At 34.0% G+C, this 14,553-nt stretch overlaps 1 protein-coding gene across 2 annotated transcripts in view; it reads left to right on the top strand.

Annotated features, from left to right (window-relative positions):
- The window catches only part of EPC2 (enhancer of polycomb homolog 2), a 155,818-nt gene that overhangs the window by 123,066 nt on the left and 18,199 nt on the right, over nt 1-14,553 (top strand). For both annotated transcript variants that reach the window (XM_072613157.1, XM_072613156.1), the window contains 3 exons: nt 11,886-11,975; nt 13,771-13,916; nt 14,013-14,356. In XM_072613157.1, the coding sequence (XP_072469258.1) occupies nt 11,886-11,975; nt 13,771-13,916; nt 14,013-14,356 (580 nt within the window). The remainder of the gene's footprint in view (nt 1-11,885; nt 11,976-13,770; nt 13,917-14,012; nt 14,357-14,553) is intronic.

Raw genomic sequence — 14,553 nt, 5'->3', positions numbered from 1 at the left:
ACCCCCATGTGGTGAGCATTTTGAATATCCATGTGCTAGGACCATGACTACTTTATTAGCTGATAAATCAAGAGTTTTAGAAGTTTTTTTGAAAATTTTGTTAGAAATACCTGTAGAAAGTGGTGAGAGATTGTGTATAATGAAGTCATGGTGTAATGCTTTTGAAAGGCCAAAGTTAATGACTATAGCATCTTCCCAACTTTACAATACAGAATGAATTTTTGGCCAAAATTGATTTGTCTGCCAGATTTTGACACAGATAATTATCTTGATATTTTAATTTGAAGATTCTTTGAGGTTAAAAAATTTCTTCAGAACATTAAAAATTTTTAATTTTTCTTCACATTACAAAATAAATTTTTGTTTCATAACTGTTAGTTTTTAAAATAATTTTAAAATAATTTTTAAATTTTGTAAAAGTTTTAAAAATAATTATTATAATTTAAAATAATTTAATTTATGAAATACTAATTTAAATGTAACATTTAAAAACCAGAAAATAAACCTAGGTGGTCTTGGCCTTTTCTGTCATTCTTAGCTCGTATCTATTTAGATAGATCTAAAACTGGAATGGACTTCAGAGCCATCTCCTAGTCCAGACTTCATTTTATGGATGAGAAAATGGAGGCTCACTAATATTGTTGAGTAATCAACTAAAAAAAGTCCAGTCTAGAGCCATTTATTCTAATAGTATTAATTTTATGTCAGAGAAATACAATGAAAATTTTATTAAGACATTGGAAGGGCTAATATGTGAGAACAAATAAAAATTAACATTAATAAGTTTGGAAAGACTGGAGAAGTGGTTGTGGCCATACCCTTTAAAATGATAAAAAAGTATGGATATTTTGCTTAAGGACATTTGTTCACCAAATTTCACTGCCTCAGCTTCTTCTTGCCCCACATTTCATCCATTTAACCTTTTCTTTTTTGCTTTTATCTGTTTCCCCATCTTCCATTTATTTTATTGTTATAGACTTTTAATAGTTAGAAAAGCTCAAACGGTCAGTGTGCATGCTTTAAGAACAGACAAGTAGAAGAAAAACTATGAAACTTCATTCTTTTCCAAAGTGGCCAAGGTATAGAGAGACCTGATCAAAAGCACTAATTGAAATTTATTAAATGAGGAACATTAAGTTTAAATCCCTGGGGAAAAAACGGAAGGAAGCATTCATAGAGTCACTTGGACTCGGAAATGTCCTTGTGGTTTATCTGTAACCACTTGTTTGAGGCTTAAGTTTCTTAAGTGAGCATACCATTGGTACACCTTTAATAGGAAGTTTTATATAAATATATGTTTTCTGGCATATTTCTCATCATTGGCCAGTTCCCCCTAAACGCTTGTTTTTTTAGAGTCCTAGATTATTGGCTCAGGAGTAAAAGGACAAATGAATTTTCCACAATCATACCCCAGGGAAATACAAAGACTAACCTTCTTCGTATCTTTCCACGTTAAGAGCTGCCACATACAGTAAGACACACACACACACACACACACACACACACACACACACACACACGAAAAGGTACCTTTCCTAATAAGTTACATTGACTTACTTCATTTACATGAGAAACCCTTTGCTTTCTAACTGTTCAAATCATAGAATCTCAGAATTGGAAGGTACCTTAGAAGTCTTGTAGTCTCTAGCCTGTACCTAATGAAGAATTCCATTTACAAAATAACTGAGAAGTAGGACTTAAGAATTTATGGCTAAGATAGCTACCAGCCTACCTCCCACATAGCTATGCCATCAAAAAACCTAAAAATTCCACATGACCAAATAAAGATCAACAAATACAACTAGCAACTATAGTAACATACTTCTTCCCTAGAACTTCACAAAATGTCACTAAGAACCCTACAGAAGACAGGAAAAGGAGATGCTTGAAAAGCCAGCACCAGAGCAGACAAACAAGATGATAGCCTCCCTCAACAACAGAATTAACAGAAAGTCCTGTACCCTGCCTTCTTTCTGGAGGCAGTCAGAGGAGAGGGCTTCCATTCGCCATAACAGGGACCTTGGAAGAGACTAGCAGTGGCATTGAGGAGCCCCTAGGTTCTTAGCCACTGTGTCTTGAGGTACTATGGAAAGCTCTAAAAATATAACACTTTAGAACCTCAAGGAAGTAGAGGTCATTATAGCAACCCAGATTAAATGAAGCAGGGGACCACTCCCGCCCAAAAATAAAGTTCCCAAAGCACCGATTTGGGAACTAAGACTACAGATATGACATAAGAAGTTACAGACTATTCTAAAGAATTATAGTAGATCTAAGATATAGCAGTCCTGACAAGAAAACTATATGCCTATAAATATACATAAACAAAATAGAAAAAGTGACATCAATGAATCAGTTATACATTTCAAAAAAAATGAGAAGCCCAAGAAATAAACCTAAAATAAGCATAAAAGCAGAAATCTTGAAAATCAGGAGAGAAATAAATGAAACCAAAAAAATAACACAACTAAAAAGTAGTTCCTTAAAAAGATTAATTAAATTGATAAACCTTTAGCTAATCTGATCAAAAAGAAGAGGGCAGAAAAATAGTCAAATCAACAAAATAAAAAGCATACAAGGTGAAATCTTTAGAGAAGCATGAGAATAAAAAGACTTAGGCAGAATCTATTGTGCACAGTTACATGACAACAAAACTGAGTATGCGTGAAAAATAGAAGACTATATCCACAAGTATAAATCACCCAAACTAGGAACACCAAAGAGACATCTTATATAATACAATTTCAGAAAAGAAAATAGAACCTACTGTGAAGGAGCTACCAAAATGGACAGGGAGAACAGGGAGGGATTGATTTACAGGAGAATTATATAACATTTTTAAAGAACAATTGCTACCAATACTCAGAATTGAGAAGGAAAGGACATTATCATTCTCTTTTTATGAAACAAATATAGTCCTAATACCTACAATTTTAAATAAAATCCTTTGAAACAAGCTACCAAAACTACTCAGATCTACTATAATTCTTTAGAGTAGTTTGTAACTCCTTATGCTACTCATCAAGAAATCATTCATTTTGACCCAAGTTAGATTACTAGAAAGGGATGTATATGGTTCAGCATTATTATACAAAAATGAAAAAGAGCTAATTTATTCTAAATACCTTACAAATTATAAGTAGAAAGGTCCTTTTTTATAACATGAGAAGTATTTATCTCAAAACAAAAGCAAACATCATTTGCAATGGTTAAAAGCTAGAACCTTTCCCATTTAATACAGGAATAAAGCAATGGTGCCATTTCACTCCATGGCTATTTGATATTGTTCTAAAAATGCTTACAGTGTCAATAAGAGAAGAGAAAGAAATTAAGAGCATAAAGATTGGCAAATAATAGACAAAATTATCCTTTCTTTCATTGATCACATGAAGGTATAAGTTATGTTTTGAAAATCCTGGGGAATAAGCAAAGAAACTGAAGTAATTAATAGTTTTAGCAAAAGTTGTAAGCTACTTATTTTATAGCTTGCAACTCATAAAACCTAGCATTTTTATATAATAACAAAGGTAAGAAGCAATAATAGAAAAAATTCCCATTCAAAATAACTAATGCTTAAAATATTTGGTAGTCATTCTACTACAGCATGCTCCATACTTGTATATTCAATTCCAAAAGAATCCTTAAAAAAATAAAAACTTAAAAAGCTAAAGGAGTATCCAATATAATAAAAATTATTATTACCAAAGTTAATTTACAGAATTAATGTTATACCAATCAAAGTTATGATGGGACACATTACTGGGATAGATAAAATAATAACATTTCACCTGAAATAACAAAAGATCTAGACCATCAAGGAAAAAAACTAGGAATGAAAGAGTGAATAGCCCTTTCAGATTTCAAACTATAGTACAAAGTAGCAGTAGTACTGGCTTAAAAAATAGATTAATGAAAAAGATCAAACAAGTGAGAAACAGAAATAATGAAACTTTACCCAGTGTTCAGTAAACCCCAAAACATCAATTGATTAGGAAGGAACTACTTACTTAAGGAGAACTGCTAGAGAAACTGGAAAGCATATGAAAAAAATGAGGCTTAGACAAATAATTTATACCATATTCCACAATAAATTCCAAATGGATATACAACTTGAATATTAAAAATCATACTATTAAAATCACTAGAAGAAAAACAGATAATATGCCATTCACACTTGTGGGTAGGAGATAAATTTTTTTTTTAACCAAACAAGCAATAGAGACAATTATGAAGAGATACAATTGAACTCTTTGTTTCTATGAAATTGAAAAAGTTTTTGCACAAACAGAATTAATGTATATAGCTAGGATAAGAAGGAAGGCTGTTCACTGGCGGGAAAGAATCCTTATCAATTTTTCTGTTAAGGGTTTGGTACCTAAAATGTAGAAGAAACTAATAGAAATAAGATCATATGTCATTAGATAAATGATCAAAGATACAATTAAGTTAACCTAAAGAAGAACCGCAAGGTATTAACAACATGAAGGAATTCTCCAAGACATTAATAATAAGAAAAATGCAAATTTTTTAGGTTTCACTTCACACCCAGCAAATTGGTGATAACAAAGAATGAGAATTATCAGTGGTGGAGGGCTTATGGAAAGAGGGACACATTGGTGTGTTTTGGAACTCTCAGTGGATGTAGCCATTTTGGAAAGCAGTTTGGAATTTTGCAAATAAAGTGGCTAAAATGTCAGTATTCTCTGACCCAAAGTTTGCAGCCCTGGATATACAATCTCAAAGAAGTCACTGATAAAAAGAAAGACAACACAGGCACTTAAATATTTATAGCATCACTTTTTGTAGTAGGGAGAAAGAAAGAATATGTAAGTCCATCAAGTGGGGAACAGATAAACAAATTATGGTGCATGAATGTAATGGAATGTTACTGTGCTACAAGAAATGACTATCTGGAGACACACAGAAAGACTGATGTGACCTGATGTAAAGTGAAGCAGTCAGAGGTAGGAAAACATGTACCCAAGGATTACAACAATGGAAATGGAGAGAAGTACTGCAAAACCTTTGAAAATGAATGTTACAAAATAATAAAAGAACCATATTCACCTTCGAAGAAGAGATATGAGAAAATACTTCTGTCTGTTTATGGGAAAGGAGGTTATCTGGGTGTGGACCATTTTTTAAAAAGTGTACATTTTTAAAAGGGGAGAAAATTTGGAACCCAAAATTTTGTTAAAATGAATGTTAAAAGTTAAATAAATAAATAAATTTTTGAAAAAGTGTACATTTTTATTTATTTGTTTTCCCCTCTTTTTATTACGTTTTCCAGAGAAAAATCTCTTACCACAGAGAATATTTTTTAAAAAAGAAAAGTGGAAGAAGAGAGAATGCAATCAGAAAAACTAATGAATGTGTAGCATTGCATATAATTTCAGATTTTTTAGTATATTGATCTATTTTGCTGAATATTTTCTTTTCCTCATTTTTTCCTTTTATAAAAAAATTCTTTGTCCTCAGAGATGGAGCTACCTCTTTGAAGGTGTATATAGGAGGAAGTATAGGTGATAGAAAAGAAAAATATAAAAAAAAAAATCTAAGTTAAAAAAAGAACAAAATCAAAAGAATTTAAAAATTGGAAAATGTAAGCTATGATAAGAAAATACAACTGATCTTGAAAAGAGGTTAAAGAGAAATAACTTGAGACTCATTGAATTCCCTGAAAGGAATGATTTTTTTTTTTTTAAGTCTAGGCACTTTATTTAGAAAAATCAAATTAAAATTGCCCAGATCTTTTAGTACCAGAATGCAAAGTAGAAACAGAATGAAATCACCAGTCACTTCCTGAGTGGAACTCCAAAATGAAAAGTTCCAGGAAAACCATAGCTAAAATTGAAAGCTTCCACATCAAAGAGAAAATACTGCAAGTCACCAGGAAGAAACAATTCAAGTACCAAGCTATTACAGTCAGGATCGTATGTGAGAGAACTTGGAATACAATATTTGAAAAAAAGTAAAAGAGGCTTATAATCAGGAATAATTTGCTCCACAAAGCTGAGCATAATCCTATAAGGAAAAAATGGACCTTTTATAAGAAATAGAATATTTTGAAGTATTTCCATTGAAAAGAACTGAGGTGAGTAGGAACTTTGAAATACAAATACAAGAGACCAGAGAATCTCAAAAAGGTAAATTTATTTGAACAATTCGAAGGACCTCTATGAATTGAACAAAGGATGGTTGAACACACCACATCAAACTCAACAGGAAAATAGGTGGGGATAGGGAGAAGAGAGGTTAATTAAAGGGAAGTAATAGTAGCATTCAAAAATGGAGGTAATAGTAACAAGCAAAACAAATTTTTCTGGTCTTGAAGGAGTGATTTAAAGGAAGAAAGAAAAAACAAAGCCCTGGAAGAATAATGATTGGGGTTATCCATCATTTGGAGAATGGCTGAACAAATTATAGTATATTAATATGATGGAATGTTATTGTGCCATAAGAAATGATAAAAGATACAATTTCAGAGAATCCTGGAAAGTATGAGTTGATGCAGAGTGAAGTAAGCAGAACCAAGAAAACAGTTTATATAACAACAACAATTAAAAACAACTTTAAGAGACTTAAGAACTCTGATCAAAGCAACGACCAACCACATCTCCATAGGATCTGTGAAGTATGTTATATGCCTCTAGACAAGTGATATGTTCCAAGGTGCAGACAGACAAAAATACATTTTTGGATTCAGCCCCTGTATGAATTTGTTTTAGTTGACAATATTAGTTTGTTAAAAGAGTGGTTCCTCCCCACCCCCACCCCCCTTTTAAATGGGGGCAGGGAATGAAAAGTAGAAAAGAAAATTACTGAAACATTTTAAGTATACTGAAAAGACCAGAAGGCTGTTCAGAAGGAAGTACAAACAAGTCACTGGGGCTTTGAAAGCAAAGTGTTGGATTTATTACATACTTTTAATAAAAGCAAGCAGAAATAGATTCACAGTTTTGTATACTAGATCTCTTTTTTATTGTTGTTCTTCCGTATATATGAAAATGCCTTTGGGGGATGGAGGGGCAGGGAAGGTGGGTTTTTAAATTCAGAAGTTTAAAAGAAGTTTTTAATGAAAGAATTAAGAGGATCTCAAGTTTGAAAAGATTTGCAGGGAAGCAGAATCTGTTATTTTCCAAAACTGCCTGTTCTGTTTTTGTTTGTGTGTGTGTGTGTGTGTGTGTGTGTGTGTATTTTATAACCACTGTAATCAAAAGTTTTTTCTTTACATCAAGCCATCATCTGTATCTTTGCAAAGCAAACACTGTTTTCTGGGTTTACAAAAAGCAAGTCTAATAATCCCTCTTTCACATAACACTTCATATCATGACATCTGCATAAATGTTCCCTCTGGGTCCTTGAAGCACTTTTATTAAGCCTTGGTCCTGAGTTCTCTCTCTGTTCTAGTACCTTCTTCTGGACGTACTGTATAGTTTTTTAATGCCTGATATGTGATGCTCAGAACTGAAGATGATACTAGTAAAGTCTGACTAGGTCAGAGTAAAGGAAGGGAATGAGGGAATAAACATTTATTAAGAACCTACTTTGTGACAAGCTGTTAGGCTAAGCACTTTTTATAAATATCTCATTTAATCTATTCTGGAGTACAGTGGAACTGTCAGTGTACTCATTGTGATGCAACCAAAGTAGCTTTCATCTCTCTCCCCCACCCTGGCTATGTTATAACTTGATTCATATTTAATCACCAGTCTGCTAAACCCTGCTGATATTTTTTTCACAGTAATTCTTAATGTAAAAGTACATTTTACACTGCTCCTCCATTATTATGTTCAATTCTTTACAAAGAATAGGCAGCATGGAGTAGTGGACCTGGCTGTGAGATTCTGGTCAAATAACTTAACCCTAGGTAAACCTCTGAGACTATAAATCTCAATGCTTTAGTAGAGAGATCTTCTTCTAGGATTTTCTTTGAATTGCATTGACTAGATAATACCAGTGATATACTGGCACAAAAATTCTGAAATGGAAAAGTAGTTAATTACTAATCCTGCAGGCTAGAAATTGTCAGGTGCTGTTTATTGCACAGCACCTGACTGATAATCAATCATTACCTAACTTTCTTAGTACCAAGTCTGTTGATTTTTTCTATGCTACCAATATCACTTTCTGGAATGTGGTTTGAAATACAAAAAATGGACTTGCCAAAGCTGTAGTGAGCAATGTTACCTGAAATATCAAATTGAAATGCAAAACACATTTACTTATAGAAACATTGTTACAGACCTACAGCACAGTACCACAGTGTATTAAATAGGTTTAGTTGGGTTGACCTAGAAACTTAACAATTATGTATAATTTATTTTTGTAGGAAAACACATTTCATTATGCAAATAATCAACTTAATGAATGAATTTTAAAGATATAACTTGTTTGTATGTTTCAGCCTGGCTATATGGATTCAAGAAGTGTTAGATAAATTTGTGTGTGGTAGATTCATAATGATCTAGGAAATCTGAGAAGTATCTCAGTTTGAAGTGCATCCTTAACTGTTTACTGCTGATGTCAAGTCCTTCCTAAACATCTCTTGATCTCATTGTTAGATAACACAGGACTGTAATGGTACATGGATGTTTCTTAGTATGATAATATTTTTGTGTTTAATGTATCTCAAAATCACTACTTCTGCTTAACTACATTTACTCACATAATTTCTTATCCTTCCTTATTATAAATTCATTCTAAATGTAAGGTGGCACAAATCACTGGCTCTTGGTAATGCAACCTTTGATAAATCTTTAGAGATTCTATTTTCCAAGGACAATGAATCACCTGAAAATAAATAACAATTAGTAGCAACTGTTTTAAAGTGTTTTGATTTTGTGATATCTAGAATTCATAGATCTAATTTTAACATGACCCTCAGTTTCATTCAACTTGTTATTGAAGAACCTGACAGTATCCAGAACCTGACATCACTTTCTCTTTGTTCTCCTCTGGTTCCTGAACAATTTTACAAGAAATAAACATTTTGTATATGGATTTAGAGGACACTCTTAATGAAAGCTCCTTTGTATGTGTACCTGTATGGAGGAGGACAAAAGGATTGAACTGAGGAGAGATTCCTGCACTTGGGGTTGGTGAAAGAGAAGGAAAAAGAGCAAGAGATAATTTTCAAAGTGACTGAAAATCTGATGGCTGCATTTGGGATTTCCTTTCCTTTCAAGTTTCAGATTTGGGCCTTAAGTACCCTTGTCCCCAGGGAAGAAGAACCAGGCAACTGCTGCAGCCTCAGCTCGCTGCTTCACTGTTTCCCCCTGGGGTTGTGGAGTTACATTAACACCTCAAACAGATACCTTCCTTCTGAGACTGAGTCTGCTCAGTAGTTCTTTGCCAGGCAAGCTGGTTAAGGCACCTTTCCCTGCCTCTAGGCGGGAAATAAGCAGTATGTTTCCCCTTTTGCTCCTTTAATCTTTTGCCTGCCTTGGCAAAGAAAGACATTCAGCTAGTTAGTGTTCTCAGAATTTTTTAGTAGACTTTGCTAGAAGTCATAGTTGGTTTCTTTTTTTAAGGTGGAGTGACAGAAAAAAAAACAAAAGGCATATTATGTGGGAAATTTTTTTTTTCATTTTCTTCTCCTGGTAGGAACACAGGTTTGTGATAAAATGTTCAAGTAAATGTGATGCCTCATTTACCTCATATCAGTGTTGCAAATGAATAACTTTTCCAGATAATAACTGATAGTCTTTTGAGTGACAAACTTCTTTATTTTAACCATTAGAGATATAATTCTTAAAATGTATTATGCACTTTACCGTTTTCTAAAATGAAGTATACTCGTACTTTAACTTTTCCCTGACAACTGGCTTATTATAGGATTGTTGGTCATATCTATGTCTAGGTTACTGTGCTTTTTGTAGGTTTTCTGTCTAGAACCTTTCTGTCAACTGTCTCTTCATTTTGCCATCAGCTTGACAGTCCTTAACAGATTCCCTATTTGCTGCTTCTTATCTGTGGGCTTGAAAACCACATAGCCAGATTTGCATAAATTTTGTGTGAAGTAAGAGTAAATAGTTCTGAATTAGGAGCCAAGAGCTCCCTTATGAATAAAGTGCATGAGCTTCAGTGCATATACTTTATTACATCTATTTTAACTGCTCAGAAGCCTTTTTGCTTACTTCCTGATGCTTGGTTGTATTTTACATGAGTAAGATTGTTAGCTAGATGAAGTGTTGTTAAAATTATTAAATATTAATAATGATAAATATTAAATAATAAACATTTTAAAGGACGTTTATTTGGGTACATTATAGAATCACAAAATGCCAGAGCTGGAAGGGGGGCTTAGTCCATCTAGTTAACTTATTTTAAAGATATGAGTACTGTAGAGTTTGTACTTATCCAGGATCACACATACTGAATGGCAAAGCTGAGCCTAGAACCCTGGGCCTTCAGATTCTTTTGTTTAGTGCCTTATTGGCGATGTCAGCTCTCTGGGACCTCTCTATTTCGCTTTGTTATTTCTCCACCTAACCTATTCCTCATCTCTTTTTTGTTCCTCTGGGCTCCTCAGGAACCTTGAGCCCTTGTCCTTTTCTTTTTACTACCCAAACCAACAAACTATATTTCATCGGCTCCTCTGAGACTCCTCTGGGTCTTTAGGACCCAGCTGTAAATTTGAGTGGGGCCAAGGCTAAGCCTCTAATTTCAGCTATGTGAAAATATGTTCCAACATAAAGATTGGCAATCTGCCTATAATTTATAGTCTCAGGCAGTTGCCTGGGGCCTTGATCTAAGTGACTTGTGATCCTATAGCTGAAATATTTCAGAAATAAGACTTAAACCCAAGTCTTTCTGATTCTAAAGTCAGCCCTCCTTCCACTGTACCTCACAAAGCAGTGAATGCATTAACAGGTGGGAAAATCAGCATATCGGTCCACATTTTAACTGGAATCTTTTGAAGAAAATGTCACCCTGAAAGAAGGGTTCTAAAGGGCATTAACTGTGGGAAGCTAGTGGTAGGAACATTTTGGTGACTGGAGGCCTTTTGACTCCCTTCACTTCATTCTATATCAATTGCCACTACTTTGCATATACTTAGTGCCTCTTTCCTTGCTCACTGCAGAGCACTAGCTCTGTCCAAAGGAATACCAAATCTTGATGGCTGAAACCTTACAAGATATCTTGGTGTTTACAGCTAGATTTCTTTCTTAAGGACCATTCCTTAAACCTAATTTACTCTGGCTCTTATTGATTGACCAACAATAGATCCCAGCCCAAGGAAGTCCTATTTAGTGGTCTTTTGTTTTGAGTCCTGATGGCTCAGAATGAATGTAAATAGCAATTGTTTCTGTTTTGGCTAGCAACTCTGCCATTGGTTTTTTTTTTTTTCTTAACTCAGTCAGACTGAGACCTGGGAAAGAACTTAGTTTAAAAAAGGCCAAGTTCTCCCACTGCATCCAGGGTTATCTCCAGTCATCCTGATCTATATCTCACCCAGATGGCTCCAGAAGAGAGAATGAGGCTTTGCACAGCCCTCCCTCTCTTAAATCCAGTTCACTTGCAAGTCTCAGCATCACTGGCCTGATGTCATGGCCCTATTAGAGAGTGAAAGCCAAACAACAACCACAGGGCATCAAGCCCTTGAGATGAACCAGGGTTTTTTTTTCAGGCCAGTGAAAAATAATGACATGTCTTAAAGTGTTTTACCTGTCTTGATGTACTTATCTAGTAGGAGCTGCATGAGTGTGGATGACATTTAAAACCACAATAATAACGTTTAGACAGTGTTTTGGGAAGAAAGGAAATCTGGTTTATGATTTAAGTCATCATTACTTATGACCAGAATTCTGATTTTAGGAATATTTAAAGATAGAACGATGAAATGAATTCTTACCTAAAAATGAAATGCCTTTTCCGTTTAGGTACCATCACCAGTTTCAGAACCTGAAGAAGAAAATGATCCTGATGGTCCCAGTGCTTTCAGGAGGAGGGCAGGATGCCAGTATTTTGCTGTAAGAGGTTTACTTTTTTGTGGTATTGTGAACTGGAATAGAATCATATCAAGGCACCATACTCTTGATCTGGAAGTGAGATATTAGTAAGCAATATTTATTTAATAACTACTGGGTGAAGAACAGAAGCTAAGAGATAATAAGTCAGTCATTCCTAAATTCATCAGGTTTTTTTATTTGGGGAATTTCATTTCTGTTCATCTCATTTTTGGTTTAACTATAGATTTATTGACTGCAGGGAATTTATCCAAGATTTCATTCCTACGATTCAGTTTAGGATGAGTGTAGTGCTGTTATATATATCAAGGAATGACTGCTCTAAAAACAAAAAGCATCAATACACTTTTAAAACATTTCACTTTTGGAAAACTATTTGACTTGTGCAAAATGTTAATCTGCATACTCTCTCAGGTACCAAATGTGACCATGACAATTTTAAAACTGTTAGGACATTATTTTAGCCAGTCATTCACTTAGTTAACTGGTTTAACTAGACAGGAGTTTTTCTGTTTGGAAGTGTGTATATTTAGATAAAATTCAGGTCTTGTTGAACCACTTTGTTGAGATTGTGCTAACAGGTAAAATAGTTGAAACACATTTAGTATAACCCCAAAGAATTAATTAATAAAAGATATAAAAAAACCTGCCAGTCAGCCCAAAATTCTGGTTGCTTGAATTGTAAGTAATATAATTATTGTGTAAGGAGTGATTGACTGTAAGGTAATTAGACTGGTTCTCAAGTGCTTTTTGAACAATCCATCTCCTTTTCAGTCAGACCACACACACATAATATCTGTCTCTCCTTTTAAAAGTTTTATAAAGATAATAGTTGGGAGTTGCTTATTGAGGTAGCCAGGACATTAACACAAAAATTATTTTTTAAAGGTAACAGAAGGCAGAGAATAACGAGGTTAGTTTTTTTTTTTTTTTAATGAAGGGAAATAGGAACTCAAAAGCAATTAGTTGGATCATTATTTTGAAAGTAAATGTATGGAAAGTTTAAATTTGACCAGTGGCTGCTGCAAGAATTATTCTTGGTTATTATAAATTAAATTCTTTTCTGTCCAGTTTCCTAAACCAGGACATCTATAATTTGGTAATAGCACCACTCTCAAACTTTGGCCTCAATATCAGGGACCACCTTAGTCTTTTAAAAATATGTACCTTCTAAAATAATTAGCCCAAAGTAGAAGCTTTTAATAAGTGAACTTTTTATTTAATTCTGTGCATTTCTTAATGTAAATTAGCAATATGGTACAGCAACCAAGAAAACCAGTGTAAGTACAGTTCTCGGTTGAAATTTAGAATATAGAATAGGGATGAGTGGTATGTATTATTAGGAAATACACCCATAAGCAGAAGCTGTTCCAATGTAAGGAATCAGGATGGTGAGTGAATTTAAGACCATTGAATATAAGGATCTATGAAGAAGCTAGGTTATGTTTTTGCTGAAAAGATGATTTAAGATAGGTAAGAGGGGAAGAAATATTTAGCTTCACATATTTGAAGATCTGTCTCGTGGAAGAGGAATTACACTTGTTCTGCTGGACTCATGAAGGCAAAAATAGAAAGGATAAGCAGCAGCTGGAGATCTGACTAGAGATAAACACTTAGTAACACTTAGAGCTGTCCAAAAAATGCAATGAACTGCTTAAAACAACATTTTCTTTAGGTTTTGGTTACTTGTTACAGTGCTACTAAGTTTAGAGTTTTTTAAATTATTTTTTTCATGCTGTTGACTATGTTCCTCATCTTAGTCTATATGTTTTATTTTATTTTTTTCTTTTCTTTATAGCCTCGTTTGGACCAAACTAACCATTCAAATGACAATTCAGAACTGGCAGATTTAGATAAGTTGAGATATAGGCACTGCCTTACAACTCTTACTGTCCCCAGAAGATGTATAGGTTTCGCAAGGAGGAGAATTGGCAGAGGTGGAAGGTAAACTATTTGTTTTCAGTCTATTAGGCAGTGAAAATAAGGAAAATTTTATATAAAGCTCTTGTAGTTAGTAATTAATCATGTATTGTTTTTCAGGGTCATAATGGACCGGATATCCACAGAACATGACCCTGTTCTGAAACAGCTAGACCCTGAAATGCTGAATGGTTTTTCAAGCTCTTCCCAAACTGTAGACTTTTCTTCTAATTTCTCATGGACCAATGCTTCCAATAAACATTGTGAAAACAGACTGTCCCTTTCTGAAATACTAAGCAATATCAGATCATGTCGACTACAGTGTTTCCAGCCAAGGCTACTAAATTTACAGGACAGTGATAGTGAAGAATGTACCTCAAGGAAACCAGGGCAGACTGTGAACAGTAAAAGAGTTTCTGCAGCATCTGTAGCTTTATTGAACACCAGCAGGAATGGCATATCAGGTAGGCTATCGATTTGTTAAGAATGTGAGTTGTGGAGCTTGAAGCATGTGCCCGTAGTATTAGTCTAATGATTCTTGTTGAAGGAATACAAGCTCCAAACCAATATTTAAAATATTTCTTTGCTTATTTTTCCATTTTCCTTTGTGCCAAGAAAACTATTTCATAGTAAGATATAGTTGTTGAATCCTACTTACTAG

The sequence above is a fragment of the Notamacropus eugenii genome, chromosome 5 (assembly GCF_028372415.1).
Source record: "Notamacropus eugenii isolate mMacEug1 chromosome 5, mMacEug1.pri_v2, whole genome shotgun sequence".
Taxonomy (NCBI): Eukaryota; Metazoa; Chordata; class Mammalia; order Diprotodontia; family Macropodidae; genus Notamacropus; species Notamacropus eugenii.
The sequence above is the reverse complement of the archived record's forward strand: the minus strand, read 5'-3'. Positions and strand labels throughout refer to the sequence as shown.